This window comes from Cupressus sempervirens, chromosome 11 (genome assembly GCF_028749045.1).
Source record: "Cupressus sempervirens isolate cs-2001-9-10 chromosome 11, ASM2874904v1, whole genome shotgun sequence".
Lineage (NCBI taxonomy): Eukaryota > Viridiplantae > Streptophyta > Pinopsida > Cupressales > Cupressaceae > Cupressus > Cupressus sempervirens.
This window is the reverse complement of record NC_143128.1, coordinates 468,183,899-468,203,737: the sequence shown is the minus strand read 5'-3', so window position 1 is coordinate 468,203,737 and position 19,839 is coordinate 468,183,899. Positions and strand designations below refer to the sequence as shown.

Below are 19,839 nucleotides of genomic sequence, written 5' to 3'. Positions count from 1 at the left end.
ATATCTCTACCTCCATCTCTAGATCTCCTCTTCTCATCATCTATACTTGTTTGTCTCTATCTTCTTTCTATATGTTTGTCTCTTTATCTATTTCTATAATTATCCCTCTCTAGATTATGGAAAGTGAGGGGTCTTCAATAACTTTCTTTATCCTATTGTATTAATAAATGAATAATGCCAAAAATGGAAATTTGCAACTGTAATTTTTTTTCCCAAAATTCTCTCAGATGAAGCTTCAATGGTTTTCGGGCTTTGTCCACTCCAACCTTTATCTTCTTCCTCAAAAATGAATTGTCTTTGTCAACTTCTTTGTTACCAGATTATAAGCACAATTTCACTTACACATTTGCGAGACCACTTGGGTATGAATGGAATACGTAATGCGTAGGTCTAAGTAATAGAGAATTGTAAGTCCAAGATAATTATAGGAAACCGCGTGACAAAAAAGAGAGTAGTGTCCTTGTAAAGGACTCTTAAACACAGTGAATGTTTATATTTTTAGATAAAATTTACTGATCAACTAAACAATTAAACCAGAACTTTAATTATTTGAAGTCCGAAATTTTGAAGTAAATGATACAATCGCTAATATAATTTGTCGAGGATCTGTGTAACTCTCTCTGAGCAATGGGAGTTTTATACATTCTCTGATGACAAGGCATTGAGACCCAGCCGAAGTGTGAACATGCCTTTACTGTTGCTGCTACGTCTTCTTTCCAAACATTTCCAGATGCCCTCGATCTGTTGATTTTGCCATTACTCCAAATTTAAAAGCTGAAAAAAACTTATCACAGCAAGCATATAAAGCAAGAGAAAGACCCACAAATTTGTAAGTGAAAAGAGTTTAAATGAAGTGAAAGAGTATGTTGGAATGAAAAATTTCACTTGCCACGTACCTCAAGTCAGTCAGACAAAATATCTACTGATATGGTATATTTTTATGATTTGACGAGAGTTTTTTCCCTCTATTGGTCTTCCACAAAATGCTAAATTCTGTGAATTATGATGGGCCTAATCTTCTGTAGCACATCGAATATTTGTGACTGCATACGTGGAGCGGCGAGAAGACATCCATGGAGGAGGGAACATGGTTCATGGGCTAAGCATTGAGAACAATAATGTGGATTTACTTTTTAAAAAGCATTGAAATCGTCTATCCCATCTAACAGCACAAATGACTCCAATGGTCGTCTACCGCTATGAAACGATTTCAGCCTTTGCGACGATGTTTATCAAGATGTAAAATGAGGTGCACGCTCTAGTGGGTTCTTGGAATAAACCTCCATTTTGCAACATCATGTTTCTCTTTCATCATACACATATTATACAAATGATGAAGATCCCAAAGCACAATATAAGTCTGTATTGAGACATTGATTATAGAATGATATTTCTATATTCTATAATAAATAAATCTTCAGATGTACATTATCGTAAATGCAATATACAAAAACTAAGAGTGTCAACATTCAATGTCATGCCTATCTAAAGTAATTTGTTTTTTTTCATTTTTAATCTCGGACTCTGTATCTCTTCCAATCTTCACACATATATTTGAAGTCTCTCTAATATATTGAATATATATAATTTAATTTGGATTATATAAAGGCTATTGAATTAGTAAGTATAAACATAATATGATTTTCAAATAATAATTATCAACTATGGAAATGGTTGTCCAAGTTTGTGTATCCGCAAAGGGCAGCGCTCTTAACTGCCACGATTACATTGGGAGGATAAAGATCCTAGTTTGTCTAATGGTGGTCGTAATAGTACAGTTGGACCAAAAGTGCCTGACGTGTAATGTGGTATAGCCGCTTAAGAACAGAATAAAAAAAAAGCCAGCAACCTTTTCGTCGAACGGTTGGCAAGTTCCCAATGGTCGTCCAATACCTATCGCATCTTAAATCGATCCTATCAATTCTTCCTTCAATGTATCTGCTCTATTTACGAAGGAGGTGATGACAGAAAAGACACAGTGCGACGACTGTAATGAAAGGTGCCTTCAATGCCTTACTTAAAACCAAACGTCAAAGGCGGACTTCTTTTTTGTTGAACAGTGAAAAGGTAAGATCTACATCTCAAATCCTCTGAATGGTAGTCATTCGCTCTCCCCAATTTTCTACTGTTAGATGGAGAATTTGGCTCTTCACATTCAAATAGGGAACGCCTACGGCGTAATAAAGCTGAGGCCCAAAATTGCCGTTTGCATTAAATGCAACCCCTTGAAGACGGTCCTTTTTGGGTAAAACCCAAGAATGCCTTCATTCCAACAAATATTTAAGATCCATGTTATATCTGATAGGTTGGCTCTTGCATTTTGTTCTTCACTATATTTTCGACTCAAAATAGACATATATATTCATGCCAATCAGTAATAATTCAAGTTAATACAATTGGTTGACTTAGGTTTGATAAGGTGCTATAAAATGTGCCAGTATGTTTTGTCTACCATAAGTAGTGTTCAAGTAAACTGAGAAATATCAGTTCAAAACATGATATGAAGCAAACAACGTGACATGCCACCAATTAAATTAGCACTAAATATATATAGGAAAAAATTGCATCTACAGGATTCCCTCTTGTAAACCACCCACAGTGGTTATGATTCAGAAGGATTTTAAAGAAGTTCAAGTCCATCAAAAAATTGTACAATTCAAACCAAAACGTCAATTAGTCAATGTTCAGACATCTTCGTTTCTAATTTTGAAATTGATATTTTCGCTCACTTTAACTAGCAGACTGAAATATCTTCGATGTAACTGGCATTAACACAGTAATTTCTAGACTTTTTATTTATCTTTTTTTATTATTAAAATTATTAAATCGCCTGTTCGCTGTCCTGAACTTGATGAAAGCACATTCATAAATCCCACAGATGCATTACCGGATGATCCATATCAACACGTCTTCCAACAAAAGATATGATGAAGATAATGCCTGGAAAAACTTTGTTAATTCATTATGCAAACAAATTTAAAATACATTGCTTTTAATCTAAAATTTCATGAATCCTATTATATATTTGTCTTCACTGTGTAGAATCACAAGATTCTCATAGTTTGGTTCCGTAATTTCTCCTAAAAGCCCTTTCAGCACTTTCAAACCAACGACTTTGGCATTATAGCTGTATACAAATGGACGACCAATGAGATCCAAAATGAGAATTATTTAACAGCAAAATCACCTTTAAACTTCTGACAGGGCCTAGAAGAACACGGTGTGATTGTGTAATAACATATAAATAATCGATCCTAAATGCCCAAGGAATATTAAAAATGGAAAAATGTGGTTGTTAATTCACCTCGCTTAAACAGAAAAATTGCCAAAGAGAACAAAGTCACATACAATATAATATCATTTTATCATATATAGTCCACTACAAGCTACATTCATATATATGCATGTATAATATATACGCTCTTCAACAGAGAAGCATCTGAAGATGATATTCCTTATATAGAAACTAAATTATTACATAACAAAAATCGAATCAAGAAAATCACAATCAATGATATGTGTAGTACCTTATAAATACTGATTGGAAATCTAACTTCAATACCAGTTCAATTTACATACCAAGCTGCAGACTAAAGGCCTTTTAGAAAATTTCAATCTAGGAATCACAGTTTGGTTAACAAGATCTAAGATAAAATAAGGCAATTTTGAATAAAAGAATATATAGGATGCACAGTCATTTGCTTTAATTCTTTAGATACCTTTTATTCTAAAATTGACTGTTACAAATTGGTCATAATTAAGTTTCTAAATATTTGCCATTCAATAAAACATGGTTACAAGTTTAAAATTGGGTATCTATCTACAAGGAAAATTTCCAGAGCATGTGGAATTCTACTAATAAAACATGCAGTCATGTAAAGGGCGGCGACTACAAATCTACAGGTTGTAAGATAGCTAAAGGTCAAAACCTTAAAATCAATTCACAAGCTATCAAATGCCAAGCTTGCTAATATGACCATCAAAAGAGAAATCAAAAGTCTGAAACTCCCTCGAGGAAATCCAAAGAGATCTTCTGAATTCAGCATTGTTCCAAACATGAAGTATGATGAATATTCTGGGAATAAATTATATTGAGGGTATTAATGCTCCTAAGAGATTCTTGGTTTTTCAATTTTAAACTGTTTAAAGTTAAAACATTTGGATTCCTGAGTAAATGGAATCAACAAAGACAAAAACACATGAACTACCAAGGAATCGACACTTCTATAGTAGAGAAGCTATTCGTCTTCTTCAATATCGTCATTCCCATCTTCCTTGGTTTCCTCACCAAGTTTATCCTGCATATCCTTAGTTTCTTCAGCATGATGACCATTTCCATTCTGCATTTCCAACTCAGCCTCTGATTTTCTCTTTCGATCTGCACTTTTTGTCTTGCTCTCTGACTTCTTTGATGCATTTTGTTTCCTAAATGCTGCATTATAAAACAAAAGATATGTTTTTTAAGACCAAAAAGAATAACAACTCAGACAAATATTATAATTAACTTCAAATAATTCTTCCATATAAATCTGCCAGCCACTGGATTGGGCAATAAGAAAATTTTCACCTCTGACTAGTTAATGTCATTACATTAAAAAGTCCTCTATTTCATGCAGGAAACAACAGAGGGGAGCAAAAAATTTCGTATGCCAGATTCTAGTGGAGGGATAAAAATTATTCCAGCCTCTTCACTTTATGAATATCTAGATGATAGGCTTAACAACAGCACTTCTCAGGCAAAGACTCTTTTCAATACTCAAACAAAGCAGTAATAAATACCAGCAACTTTGTGCCCCTGTTAAATAGTTAGTTCATCAGATTTTAAATCTTAATCCTACTGTATTTGATACTACTACTGTTTCTGTGTGGTTTAAATCCACTGAATATGAAATTAGATATAAAATCACCCATATATTCCACACTTGATTCATACGCTTGAGCTGTGATGGAGATTTAGATGCTCTTTTGCAGACTTTCTCCATAGTCTTACCCAAACTAGAAATAAGTTGAAAATCTATCCTAAGACCATATATTCCTTTAAAATTGCTATGTACTACTCTTAAGTTATAAGTGATCTGATCAAAGTTTTAAATGCATTGCCATATTTCCATGAAATAACTAAAAATTTCTTAGATCCATCTCTTTAACATCAATACAAGAATCAGCAACATTCAAGGTAGCTTTGAGTATAAACAATGTTCTCTTTTGAGAGTCGATTACCAAACTCAATTTTCAAACCGTCCCAAGATTTTAAGTGCCTTTCATCAAACTGAACTCTTTGTTTCCTTTGATGGTCCACTGTTTAGTTGAACACCCCTAGGTAAGAAGCAATGGTTTATCCCTCTGCCCGATATTCCACAAGATTCACCTGGTATTGAAGGAAGCTTTAGATGCCAGAGAAAATTTCTCTTTATTACATATGAGAGTCCTGATAGTCCTCCAAACCTCCCAAATACTGTTAACATTAACTGACCCAAATACTTTCACTTAAACTCTCCAAATCATTCAGGTGAAAGGAATTCTAAGACTTCTTTATTATTCCCATTTATTTCTTCATTCATTATCCCATCACTTGAAGCCTTCAGCTTTTGCCAAGATATATGAGGCAGGGGCATGCTAACCCTGCGAGCATTAATGGCTTCCTTCTGTGAATGCTTTATAGCTGCAGGAGATATCGTTTCTACCTGTGACGATTCGATCTCATTCAGGCTGTATGTGTGCACTGCATATTCTCAGCGATGCACATTGAGATTGCAGAAAATCCTCAATTGTGGAAGGTATTCTTTATGAAGAATCATATGAAGTCCTTAAAATGAAACGACACATCTTGCAACTCATTGTAATGACATGGAATATTCATAGCTTGCTAAATGTTTTATCCGCATGTTGTATTCATTGCTGACATGTAGGTGTAACTGCTTACATTGATTAAAAAGACACGTGGCCAAGTATACCATGAGAGAGTCTTATAATAGCATGTAAAGATTTCAATGAGTCTTGATTACCAACATTTACTGGTAACAGTTGCCATCAGATGTGCCATTAAATATATTTTGTGCCACTGTGCCTATTCAAAAGAGGGTGCCTTAATTTATTGTTCATGATTTAACATGATACCAATATTGGCTGTCAGCTCCCCTGCTGCATCTATTTGCAATTCTGATCGGTGCTTGTTTCATTGAAAGTTTTTGTTATTGATAATTTTTGGTTTGATATTTCTTGCCCAAATAATGATGTTGGTGGTTACCAATTAAAAAAGGGTTCTGTTTTTTTCTGAAGATTGCTCAGAGAGTTCTGCGGGGATTTTCATATGATGTGTATAGCATCAGTACTGGTTATTTAAGTTTTCAGCTAAGTTACTGATGCATTGGCCTTGAGGGGGGTGAGAATGTGGATGCGGATGCGGACTGGTGCATGGATGCAGGAGAAGGCGTAGTGGGTGCTGTCAGGAAGTACTGTTATCTCTTGTGGATGCGCACGGGGTGCTCTGGAGAGCAACCAGAGAGCCTCTGGGCACATCCCATGAGCATCCTCTTGTTTCCTGCGTCCAGTCACTTAAGTGACTTAAAAAACATGTGATCTAAATTTTTTTTATTGTTTTTTCCCTTCTATTTGCCTCACAACCCTAAAACGGCCCTAAAAGAGGTCATTCATTGTCCATTCTTCCCATTTTGTTTGCAGCTGGGCTCTCTTCTCATTTGCTCTCCATTGTGGCATTCTAAAAGCAAGGTCATTAGTTTTGAAAAAGATCATTGTAGGGTGTCTATTGAGCTTCCACAAAGGACAAATAAGCATCTAAGGTAAGTATTCGATCCATTTCAAGAGTTTTTTTATTGAGTTTTTTTTTAGTTCTTCATGAATTTTTCAAGTTTTAGAAGAAAATTTTCAAGATGTATATATATATAGATATTTTTTTTTTTTTGGTAAAGAAACGAAGGAATAAGTTTTTAAAGACATTTTTGAATTAATTTTTTCTATTTTCTTATTAGATTCATAGTTTCTATTGTGCAAGAATGGCCACTATTGATAGTAAAAGTTCAGCAGCAAGGCAAGAATGAAGTGATTACTTCAATATTGATGTGGCATCTCCATTATGGAGACACACCACAAGATCATCTCAAGTTTCCGGAGGTGGATCATACATTTAGAGATGCAATTTATGTCATAGTAAAACATTCAACAACTCATATTCTCGGCTCAAAGCTCATTTTATGAGCCCTATTGGTAAAGGAATAGGATTGTGCAAGGGAAGTAAAGATGGAAAAAGGTTGAGTGATGCATAGTTGGCTGGATTCATAAAAGAACAAGAGGCTTCTGATTGTTTAGTGAGCAAATAAAAAACAAGTTTGTACAAACCTTCATCTACAAAGAGCGAAGTGAATGTGCCCACTAATCATGTTGCATCCTCCAAACATCCATTCTTGGAAGTGGGAGAGGAGGATGATGAAGTAGAAGTTATTACTTGCAAAAGAGGTCTGTTGGATCAAGCATTCAAAATGGAGGCAAGAGAGCTTGTTGATGAAGCAATTGCACATTGCCTTTATGCCAATGGTCTTCCTTTCAATTTGGTAAGATCGCCATATTGGAGGGAAATGGTTGCAGCCATCCTTAGAGCACCAGCTGATTACATTAGCCTCGGGTATGAAAAGGTGTGTACTACTCTCTTGCAAAAAGAAAAGATTTCTATAGACAAAGCTCTTCAACCAATTAGGACATCTTGGAAAACTTCTGGCATAACTATTGTATCTAATGGATGGAAAGACACAAGAAACCGACCATTGATAAATGTGATTGCAATGTCTCCCAAGGGGGCAATGTTTGTGAGGGCTATTGATTGTGAAGGACAAGTTAAAGATTCACAATTCATTTCTAGAATTCTCATTGAGGCAATAGAGATGGTGGGTAGTGAGAATGTGGTCCAGGTGGTCACAGACAATGCCACAAATTGTAGGGGTGTAGGTGCTTTGGTTGAGTCTCGATACAATCATATTTTTTGGATACGATGCACAATGCACTCTCTCAACTTGGTGTGAGGCCTCGCCCCGACCCTTCATAGCCTTAGTTGTTACTTTACCATTTTGATACTCACGACTCGAGATGTCGAGACATTATCAGATACTTGAACATATCATATTATTTCATGATTGTGTGATGTTATTTTCAAATATTTGATGTCCGTCATTTAATGTTTTATGTATATGTATGTTGATGAATTAAGTAAAAAGGTAAGATTAACATTTTGGTTTAAGAGATTTTAAATGGTTAAGAATTAAGTAGGATGAAAGAAATCCTGATTGATGTATGTTTCAATTTATGTGATTCCTGATACGTATATATACATGTGTACACGTGATTTTCGAGACCACTGATGTGTGCAATGAGTGTGCAGATATTTTAGCCGAGAAACCCGACGAAAGAACAGAACTAATCCCTATGTGCTCATTGTGAAAACCTTGTTGTTCGTAATTCAAGTATTTTAACTGTGAGATGTATGTATTTTCTTTCTGTGTTCAGTGAATGTTAATGTTCGTAACTATGTTCTTTTAGTGTCGCTTGACACTCGTGAATTGTGTATGCTCTTCAGCGTGCTGAGTAGGGTTAGCTGTGTAACCTCTGGACCTAAGTCGGATAAAGTTAGTTCTTAATCAAGTTTAGTCACCCTTAATTCGAATTAGTGATTAATCTGCATTTTTGAGTTGTTAAATGGTCCTATTTAATGCCTAGCTTCTATTTGGCTCTAAACCTATTCCTAAGGCTTTAAAACATGAAATATTTATACCTAAGGGGTATGGGTATGGGTTGGGGGTCTTTTTCAACCCCTAAGCCCCTTTTATTGACTTTTAAGGTCACTCAAAAAGTCTCTTTTTGCCTTTGTGCGAAAATTGACTATGGCTACCATGAGTTGTCTCACCTCACCTCCACTTAGTGGTTAACCATAGTGTGGGTTGAGTTAGGAGCTTCTAGATTTGTAGGTGGATGAGAGAAGTTATTGATCCCTTTGGTGGTTGAGTTGAAGGCTTATTTAGAGGCCCTTCTGGGACTAGTGGACGTTGTTACCCAATCTCTACATTTAGAGAGGAGTCTTGGAAGATTGAAACAAAGAAAGGAAAAGCTCTACTCAAACTTGTTCATTTTCCATTACCTCTTTGTGCAGGTAGGAATTCTCATCTCCCTTGTTCAGATTTTCATGTTTGTCTCATTCTTATGCTACCTTGTTGATGTTTGAATGCTTGTATGATTGTGGGTATGTTGGGTTGATTTGAAAACCATGTTATTTTGAATGATTTCCTTTCATGTTTGTTTGCAATTTTGAAGCTTTCTTGTATGAGTGTTTTGGTATTACTCACCCTTGGATAGGGCAGAAGTGACCAATTTTGGGAAAGGTCTTTTTAGTTGGACTCCAACCAGTGCAGAGTCTCTTCTCAGGATGAGAAGAGGGAGAGAGGGTAGGGTGTTATGGGCCCCTACCTGTCAGCACAAACCACGTATGAGTTTTGGCATATAAGAATGGAAGAACGGAAGTTCTTGATTTATAGCCCCGATTGGACATCTCCTGTTGGAAAAATCCACCTTTCCCTAGTTTTGATTCATTGTGAATCCTATTGTGAAAACCTTGTATGAATATGCATGTTTGAATTGTTTCTTGGTCATGCTTGTTGTTACCTGATCAGATTTTGTTCCCTCCACGGACCTTAGAAATGTGTTGCAGAAATTGTTATGGAACCTCTGATGAGGGTCATGAAGGAAATTCAATTAATTGTTATAAATTCGAGATTGAAATCCTATATAATTTGCATTTCAAACCTTGTTGTAATGGCAACGAAGCCAGGTTTCCTTCCTCGTTCTTTCCCGGCAAAGCCTTTGAATCAAAGTTTGCCAATAAAATTGGTGATTGAGTATAATTTGGTTATTATGTGATTTAATCGTAATTTTAAAGTAGATGGATGCACATCAAAAATAGGATGGAAATGATGTTGATTTAATTAGACTAATATTTCAAATTTCTTTGTATGTTGAAAAATAAAATTAAAAAAATCATATTATGGATGTAGATTCAGTTTTCATGATTATCAGAATCAAACAATTCTTGTATTATTGAATCAAATGAATAATTCACATCCTTGGTATATTAAGTTGTAACAATCCTTTTAGATTTGCTTTGAAAATAAAAATAAAAAAATATTACCCCCTCTTGGTAAGATATCAACTTTATAATCTATACTTAGAAAAAAATTCTGAAAAAAAAAATGTATTCCAAGAGAGTGAAAACTCTCTGGATTTTGTATGAGGAGGCAATTTAATTCCCCTCATTACAACAGAGAATCTTATAAAGATTCCTTTTATATTTTGTCTGAAAAATATAAATACAGATTATTCAATTTATAAATAGATGTACATTTCTAAAATAGAATATTAACACATTTAAAAAACTAAGTATCCATTTAAATATCTATTCTACCTAGAAAACTTTGTATTTAATGCTTCCATCCCTCCTTAGGCGTCAGATCCCATGATGCTCTTTAAAAAGGTTTGTTGCAAAGTTACGTTTGCAAAGTCTTTTGTCATCAGTAGGATGATGTCACCCCCTCCTATCCCCTCCTTAAGTTTCGCAAACTTGATCAAGAGTTCAAAATTGGTTTTAATATTTTCTTTTTCCCCCTTGTTTTTCTTGGGTTACCCATCTTTATGGGAAGGTCTGCACTGGTTTTTGTTTTGGGCCTGCGTGCCATGCACAAGGACGGGGCCCGACCTACCATGCGCAGGCCTTGGGTAGTGCATGCGCAAGTCTAGGGGAAGTTTGAGAGAAGAGTAGGGTGTAGGGGGGAAGTAGAGTGTAGGGGGTAAAGGGTTAGTGTAGGAATGTTAGAGTTAGGTGTTAACGGTTAGTTAGGTGTTAGGTTAGTATGTAGACTAGTTTAATATTTAAGTTTTTAAATTGTAGTTTAGTATGTTTTAAATAAGTTAGTGTTAGATGTTAGTGTTAAAGTTATAATAAGTTTAGTTAGTTTTTATATTGTTTTTTGATTTTGTTAATAGTATTGTTAGTGTATAGTTTAGGTTAGTTAAATTTTGTTATATTAAATTATATGTTATTCTTATTATTATTGGTTATCATTTGTTTGTATCATTTAAAGTTTCTTTAATTCAAGATTAGTTTTAGATAAGAGGGATTAAATGTTATAGTATTAATTTAGTTATGTTAATAATTGTTAATATAGGCTTTGATTTAATTTGTTGAGTTAGTATTTCTATAGAAAGTTTAGAATAATGTTAGTAATAAGTTTGGTTTTGTAGGTATGTTAGTTTTGGTGTTAGTTTTTAGGATAAGTTTAGTATATGATAAGATGAGTCATATTTAAATTTGGTTTAAGTTTTATGATTTATGTTAGAGTTAGAGTAAGTTTGTATGTTTTAAATTAAGTTCTTAAATTATTTAGTTAGCTTAATTGTTTATGAAAGTTAAGAAATATGTTTTCATCTAAATATAAGTTATGTAGTATAATTAGTTGTAGTTTAATTTTGTTATAGTTAGTTTTAATTTTAAGTAATTATTATGTCTTGTAACTTAGTTTTATTTTAAATATATAAATTAGCTAAGTTAAAGTTCTAGACTTAATGATAAGATTAATGAAATTTCTTCTTTAGAATTTATTAAAAGCTTGAGTTAGTATTAGTGTAGAATACTAATTAATTTTGGAATATTAATTAGTTTCAATTCAGATATATGTAAAATTGAATTTAGTATTTAATTTAAGTTAAATTTTGTTTTTTTTAGTTAGTGCTTAATCAAAACTTAGTTGTGTTTTAAGTTAATATTTATTTTTAAGATAGTTGTTTGATTAGTATTAAATTAGGTTAGTTTAGTATGAAATTAATATTAAATTTAATTTAGCTTAGATTGAATTTAATTTCGATTAAATTTTGTTTAGATTTAAGTTAAGTTTTAGATTTTCGAGATGTTAGTATTAAATAGGTTTTAGTAAATTGTTTTATTAAATTAACTTAGTTTAAATATAGTTAGCATTAGATGTAAATATTAATTGATTTAATTAAAGATGGTTAGTCCCATGTATTTTATTTTAGTAGCTTAATTAATAATTTGTTTAATTAATGATCTAATATCTAAAGTTATTCGAATAATTTAAAGATATTGTATACAAGTATATAAAATTACCAATGTGATAAAACTTTTAAATTAGAAATTTGATTGTTAAAATAATTAACCGAGTTAATGATGAAAGATAGATTAATGATTAATTCATGCGGGAAGATTATAAACTTAAGATGAAATGTAGAGAACCTTTACTTAAACTATGATCACAAACATATCTACTTAATGAATTTTAATTATTGTTTAAAAAAAAAAAATTGTGTGTGTTTTTGCCCCCGTAGTTTGGGCATGACACTTGGTCATGCAACAAATTGGCACCCTAATAGAATGGGTGAAGCAAATATACCAAGAGGGAGAGGAGATACAAATGTTTGTGACAAACCACCACGTCAGAATCTATATTCAAATCATTCTCCAAGTTGGAGTTGTTGAAGGTAGATTTAAAATTGTAATTATTTAGTTTCATTTATTTATTTATTTTGAATAAGTTTTATATTCATGTTCAATATCAAATTTCTTGTTTATAACTTTGTTTTATATTTGATGTCATAGTGTCAACTTGCTTATATGTTGCTAAGACTATATCTGCATCTCATACTATTGTTCTGAAACGACTCCTCGAGGTGAAATCAGTGTTGGGCCAAATGGTTGTTTGTAACCAATGGGCTATATGGAAGGCTTCAAATTTAGAGAGAGCCTTGAAGGTTAGGGGTATGATCTTGGATGAGCATTGGTGGTTTCGTGTGCAATTTGTATTGGGTTTCAGCTTTGTCGATACAGATGCAGCTTGCTTGGGGGACATGTACAATGGCATGGACATCATGGTAGAAAAGGTCTTTTCATACAAGCACATGAGACCAACCCTATAGAATGTGCCTTGTGCAAAAAGGTGGAGGATATCGTTCATCATCGTTGGGAGAGGATGACTACCCCATTTCACCTCTTTGCATATGCCTCATCTCCAAGGTACTATAGCCAAGAAATACTTGTTATGCCGGATAGAATTGCACCATATCTAGATGAAGAAGTTGCTATTAGGTGCTACACTGCATTTGCAAGAATTTGGCTTATTTGCTTTAGGATCAAAACTTACTCCATATGCAATAAAGAACCAAAATGACATGGGAGCTATCACATGTTGGTACGTGTATGGTCAACCAATCAAGCATCTACAACCTCTTGTAATTAAGATCCTCTCACAAGTAAGTTTTCATTTATTTATTTATTTAGCAATTGTATGTTTTTAAAAATTTTAATTTTTATGAACACTATTCAAGTTGCAAATTCTACTAAACGGAATTGGAGTACATACTTCTATATCCATTCAGTGAAGCACAACCAATTGGGCTCAAAGAAAGCTGAGTACTTGGTTTATATACATACTAACTTGTGTCTTTTGTCACGTAAGGAGGATGAATACAAGGAAGCGTCAACCAAGCTTTGGGACTTGGATGCAACACTTCAGGATCTTACTATGATGATAGATAATGATGTTGATAACATCATAGCACGTGCATCCAGCACAATTGGAACCATGCATGGTTCAAATGAATTTGCAAGTGTTATAGTAGGAGGAGATCATCAACATTTATGAGCATCAACATTGTTCTTGTCTTCAAGAGCATCAAGTCCACAATCATTGGTGCTCGCAAAACTCATAAATTCAAACCTCACTGCAGGCCATAGGTGCTTAGGAAAGAGTCTTCGAAGGCTGCCTTGTACCCTTGAGCAACTTTAGAATCTCTGTATGGGGGAACTCTAGTGGTACTCCCCTTGAGGATTGATTGGCTATAGAACCTAGGGCTCAATGCAAAGGCAAGTAGATGCAAAGGGGTAATCATTTTGTTCCCTCTCTCTACCATGATTACCAGTAGCTCCTTGAAGAACATTTCATCGAGATCTTGCTCTTTCTCACTTATGATATTTCTAATGTCCTCAATCACGAAGTCAATGACATCATATACCTCACCCAAGCAAGGCCTATCCATGTCAGTGTATCGGATCAGGCTTAATATAGGCTCAGTGATCTTTAGAAGGTACTCAACATGATCCCACTAAGATTCATATAGTATCAGTCCCCTTATGGCAGCTACCTTGGCACTATTAGATTGCCTCCATGCACTCCAATTAGCACTAGTTACCATTCTAGTCAATGCATCTTTAACCTTGATAAGGCGTCTCAAAACAATAGTGTTGGAGGCAAAGTAGGTCTTAGCAACATATTTTAAAATCAAAACAGTAATAGATTAAAAATTTGAAAATGTAGAAAGTTTACTGAAGTGGCTAGATGTCTGAAACATGTTTAGATTTTAAACAATTCAACTTACCTTCAACAGAATTGTCTGAATATGGCTTGCATCATATGGTGGTTTGCGACAAACATTTGGATCTCTTGTGTCTCTTCATACATTATTTTTATCCACTCAACCTTAGTGCCAATTTTTTGCATCATTAGGTTGAGTGAGTGCACAATACAACGTGTCCAAAAACTGTGTTCATACTACTCAACCAATAAGCCGACAACCCTACAATTCTTCGCATTGTTGCTTATTACTTAAACAACATTATGAGGACCAACTTGTTCGATAGCTTGGATGAGAATGTTTGCAATGAAAGGACCATCCTTTACCTCTCCTTCACAATCCACAGCTTTTAGAAACATTGCGCCTCTCGTAGACATTGCAAGAAAATTCACCAAAGGACAGTTCCTTGCATCTTTCCATCCATCTGATACTATTGTTACACCTATTTCAATCCATGAATCCTTGATGGGCAACATGACATTCTCTACACGAGCCACCTCATCATCCAATAAAGTGGTGTGTACTTTCTCATATTTAGGGCCCATGAACCCATTTGGAGCCTCATTAATTGCCCTCACCATGTATTGCCAATACGGTGAGCGAACAACATTAAATGACAATCCATTTGCATAAATGCATCTAGCTATGGCTTGATTAGCAATGTCTTTAGCTTCATTTTGGAATGATGATTCCAAGGGTCCCACTACTCTCTTACTTACAATCTGTTGTTGAGGAGGACGCAAGAATGGATGGCCGTGTGTAGGTGGTTCACTATGAGTGGTAGTTGAAAACATAGATGATGCTTTTCCTTTCTTTAAAGGTCTACCACTTTCCGACGGATGTAAAGAATTTGGCCTCCTAGTAGCTTCCTCTGCTTGCTTCTGTTCTTGAATATATTTGTTTACGACGTGATTTGGAAGGAAAGTTTTAGGTAGCACTCCATTTACTTTGGCTTTCGGGTACAAAATTTGATGCCTTTTTGAGGAATAAAGTACAAATGTGCTTTTACTCTACTATAAGAGCTACCAAATTCTTCTCTACAGTGGGTTACAAATCCACACATGACCTCCTCCACCTAGCATTTGTCGAATCATTTGCACATCTCCAAAGTGGGGAACATCTGTCGATTTTGAAGTTGGGGTTATTGGCAACAGATGCACTTGCAGTCATGATAGAATCTACAAAAAAATACACAACAAATAAAACAAAAATGAAAAAATGAAAAAAACTCATTTATGTAGACATTGTCAAGCTATAATGGATTCTTAATATCTATCAGTAGGTTCAAAATAAAAAAAACTATGAATAGTTCAAATCCAAGAATCTCAAAAACAATGAAATTATAATCTCAAATTTAAGAGAAATTAGAATCTCAAATTGCTATTCGTATCTAATTCTGATATCAAACTATGATGCATAAACAAGTTGCATCAGCATGCAATATTATTATATTTCCCTACCTCTATTATGATCTCTGGGAGTAGAAATCTTTGCCTCTCTCTTTGTTATTAAAGATTAAACAAAGACATAGCTTCCTTTGTCATTGTTCTCAAGAGCTAGAACTAGAAGTAATGATAATCGCTCAGTCGCAGCCTCAAAACTCAGAATGTTAGGGACCTAGGGTAAATTGCTGCGTTGGAACGATTTTAGGAAGGCGGATGACTCAGTTCAAACAACTGTGAGTGAAGGATGAGTTTGTGAAATATTAAAAATGAAGTCAAATGTTAAGGAGGCCGTGTTTTAGGGTTTGGTCAGTTAAACATTAAGCATATTAAAATATATGTATAATATAAACTTAGAAAGTGCCTTTCATAGGAAGTAATTTTTTTTAAAAAGTCAACATTTTCAGTTGCATCCCGAAATTTGCTACAAAGTCGAAGTCATTTCGCTCGAGCTCTTCTGTCATCCTCCAAATTTGCTAGACATTTGCCTAGATTCGACTAGGGTGCGAAAACGAGAATCCACAAAGAATTTGTGAGGTAAACCACGAATGTGATACAAACCGGGATTGAATTCGCTGCGAATCAAATCTCGAATTTGCTTGTAGAGGGACGAATATGCTAACTTAAAAACTTAACACCTACCACCAATGCAAGCTTGACCAAGACAATAACATAAATAGTCTGGTGATAACCAAAATGGAAATAAACGAAAATAATTCAAAAGTTGGGGAAAACAAGAACCTGAGCCTGATTTACATAGGCAAATTCAAACCAAAAACCAATAATCCAACCCAGTGACAATCAAATATCATTACAAAAGTAATTGGTAAAATATTGGATAATTATTTACTAAGAATGAATTGTTCTTATGGAGTTTACAAGAGAGATGTTTTAAAAAAAAAACATACAAATAATAGAAAAAATCTGTTTTACAAGATATTTACAATATAACCATTAAAATAGAAATAACCTAACTTAGGAGATATTATTTTAATACCCTCCTCCCCTTAATTTGACAAACTTCTTTGGAAGTAGGGACTTGGTGAGAATATCAACAGTCTGCTTTTCTGTAGGAACAGATTGCAAATCCATAGATCCATCTTCAACCAGCTGATAGAAATGTCAGTGAATGTCAATATGCTTAGTGTTTTAATGGAAGACTGGACATTTGGCTAGTTTGAGGACCCCTTCATTACTGCATAAGGGGTGATGGAGCCCAAATTTTTGCAAAAAAATCAAGGTATGCCTTTGAGCACCATTTGATAACTTTAATAAAGAATGATGATAAATATAGCTTCATGATAATATATATTGGCGATCAAACTTAATATCAGAATGAAATATGTCCATTCAGGGATATGCAACGATCAGAATATGCTATAATATTTGTCGACAAGGAAACAATATTATCGCATCATACTATGAAGAGACAACCCTCATCGTACATAAGTTATAGGTATTCATAGGTATTAGAAGATTGAAGATATATGTGTTGTAGGATTATATGCTTTAGAATGCAAATAGTTTGTGATGAAATGTTGGAAGAGGCAACGTTAACAACATAGATTGAGTGGCATAAGATTGTAGCGCGTAGATAATGATCATAGTGTGATAAACGTTGATAGTCAAGAAGAAGCAGACATATTATATGCCGTAGGAGTCCCTATAAATGTAATATACACAATAATGTTTGCCCAAGAGTTACACACTCTCTAGCATATTTGCACGGATGATTTAAGTTGGCATTCATACATTTGGGTATCTCATTTATAAGCACTATTTCTTAGTTCACGATCAAATTTCAAGTGTACAAATTTGACTCGACCATGTTATTCAACCTGGAGAAGGATCCCTATCATTGCCAGGATAAGAAGAACAATTGTTTCTTTGACCTTGCGTGGAATTACAACTTGCCTCTGTAAGGATTCCGCCAATTGTCTTTCATCATGCCAGACACATGTGAAACGCTGGAAAAATGAAGTCTATTAATGTTCAATAGCATCGATTTTAAATTATTTGAAGGATAATAAGATAAGAATGTGTCCAATGATATGCAAAATAAAGAGCGAACTGGTGAAGCTGCCGTGTATACAAACCTATTATAAAGAGCGTGGAAATGCTTGAATGCAATTTTCGAGGCCTAAACATATTGTCGAGAAACTTACAATCAAGTAATGAGATAAGGTCAAGGGATAAAAAGCACTAAGTTTATTAAGGTGTGCAATTAAAATTTACATCCAAAACAGCAATTTGTTAAAATAAAAAAAGGTTATTTTATTTTTAGAGGGAAGTGACTTTTTGAAAAGTCAAATTCCTCTAAGATTTAAAATATAAATAATAAGTCTATTTTTTGGGAAGAACAAAACACATCATTTGGAAGAAAAGCATTCATTTTCATTTGTACGGAGGGATAAGGAATTTTAATATGGCTTTGTAATATAAATTCAAATATTATATTTCAATAATAAATAAAATGTCATTTTGTTTATTTAAAAGGCATGGAGATTTAAATTGCAGTTGACTTGTTCTTTATAATCATCTTTAAATTCTGTAAATAATTTAAATGTTAGATAAGTGTACTGGGTCATTTATGGCATTTTAAACTCGATCATCAGTGAAATATTAAATTGTTTCCATACCTACCTTAGGAGTTAAATTGCAATTTGGACTAGTTTAAAATTGTGTATATTTACTTGATCCGTCATGCCTGGATTATTAAATTGTTTCTAGTTTAAGTGCATAAAACTTTACAAGGTTGTGTAAATGTAAATGGATCTTTGATAGAGATAAGTAATACTGAATTCTTATTTATAATGATACAGATCTGCAATAGGAAAGTTCTGATATTGTATTCTGAGTATGTCTTTCAAACAATAATTTATATGTATTCTAATGTTAATTAATATTCTGAAGTCATAAACTATAATGCAGAGGTAACCACCAATCGCTGTTGAAGAGAATATATTGCTGTGGAAATTGACATTTCCTCTCACTCAGCGATCGGTATTTATATATATATATATATATATATATATATATATATATATGCATGTGTGGTCATGTCCCCATAGGGACATGACTCTAGTTATCTAATGATAACCATGCCTTATATTGAAACAGGACCGATGGCTCAATAGTCTTTAATAATCATTATATATATATATATATATATATATATGAATTCATATACTAAGTATGATGTGTACTTCACTTCTACTGAAGCCACACTTTAACTCTCCCTCTTAGTGAGGGAGAAGTGAAACACCAAGGTTTCTCATATTCTCTTGATACGTGCATAGGTATCATCTTTAATGATATCTTTTAAGAGTAGGTTATCAGATTTACAATACTTAGATACAACGATCCGGACTAGTTCATCTGATAACTGAAATCACAATGTCATGAACTCTATCATGACAAGTATTATGATCTCTGGCACTCTGGGACAACAACTTCATGAAATCTAATCATAATATGTTTGTTATCAAGACTTCAGGTTATTTGGAATAACAACACAATCTTGTCAAGTTAACAAGTCTACCACTTGTAAGATCGTCACCTTATAATGGTTACCTTCTATTTATATATGTCAATGAAAGATTGTCACCTTTCATTACATATCTGATGCAACCATGAGATAGTGGCATTTTAATCAGTAATGAATATACATAAATAAAAGAAAACTAAAACCTGATTTCAGTGTTTACAATTATAATTTAATCATACCAAATTTGCCTCTGAAATATTCCAATTTGGGCTTGCAAGAGGTTTAGTAAGTACATCCGTTGTCTGTTCATTTGCACTTATGTATTCCAACTTGAGAACATCTCAATCTACCATATCTCTAATATAATGATAAGGTGTTTTAAAATGCTTAGATCAATTGTGAAAAATTGTATTCACTAATAGCTTGATGCAGCTTTGATTATCACAATGGATGAGTGTAGGCTTTAAGGGTTTCCTGAACAATCCAACTAGCAAT

General features: G+C 33.8%; 2 protein-coding genes across 6 annotated transcripts in view; one reads left to right on the top strand and one right to left on the bottom strand.

The window, feature by feature from the left end:
- The first annotated feature begins 1,754 nt into the window (after nucleotides 1–1,754).
- LOC149530410 (uncharacterized) overlaps nucleotides 1,755–19,839 on the top strand; it is a 43,042-nt gene continuing 24,957 nt past the window's right edge. For 3 of the 5 annotated variants that reach the window (XR_016358439.1, XR_016358438.1, XM_089808620.1), the window contains exon 1: nucleotides 1,755–2,067. The gene's annotated coding sequence lies outside the window, so the exon portion shown is untranslated. The remainder of the gene's footprint in view (nucleotides 2,068–19,839) is intronic. The other 2 variants (XR_016358437.1, XM_089808619.1) reach the window with 1 other exon arrangement.
- The window catches only part of NF-YB11 (nuclear factor Y, subunit B11), a 38,522-nt gene continuing 22,698 nt past the window's right edge, over nucleotides 4,016–19,839 (bottom strand). The window contains exon 3 of the mRNA XM_089808617.1: nucleotides 4,016–4,432. Within this exon, the coding sequence (XP_089664743.1) occupies nucleotides 4,239–4,432 (194 nt within the window). The 3' untranslated portion in view covers nucleotides 4,016–4,238. The remainder of the gene's footprint in view (nucleotides 4,433–19,839) is intronic.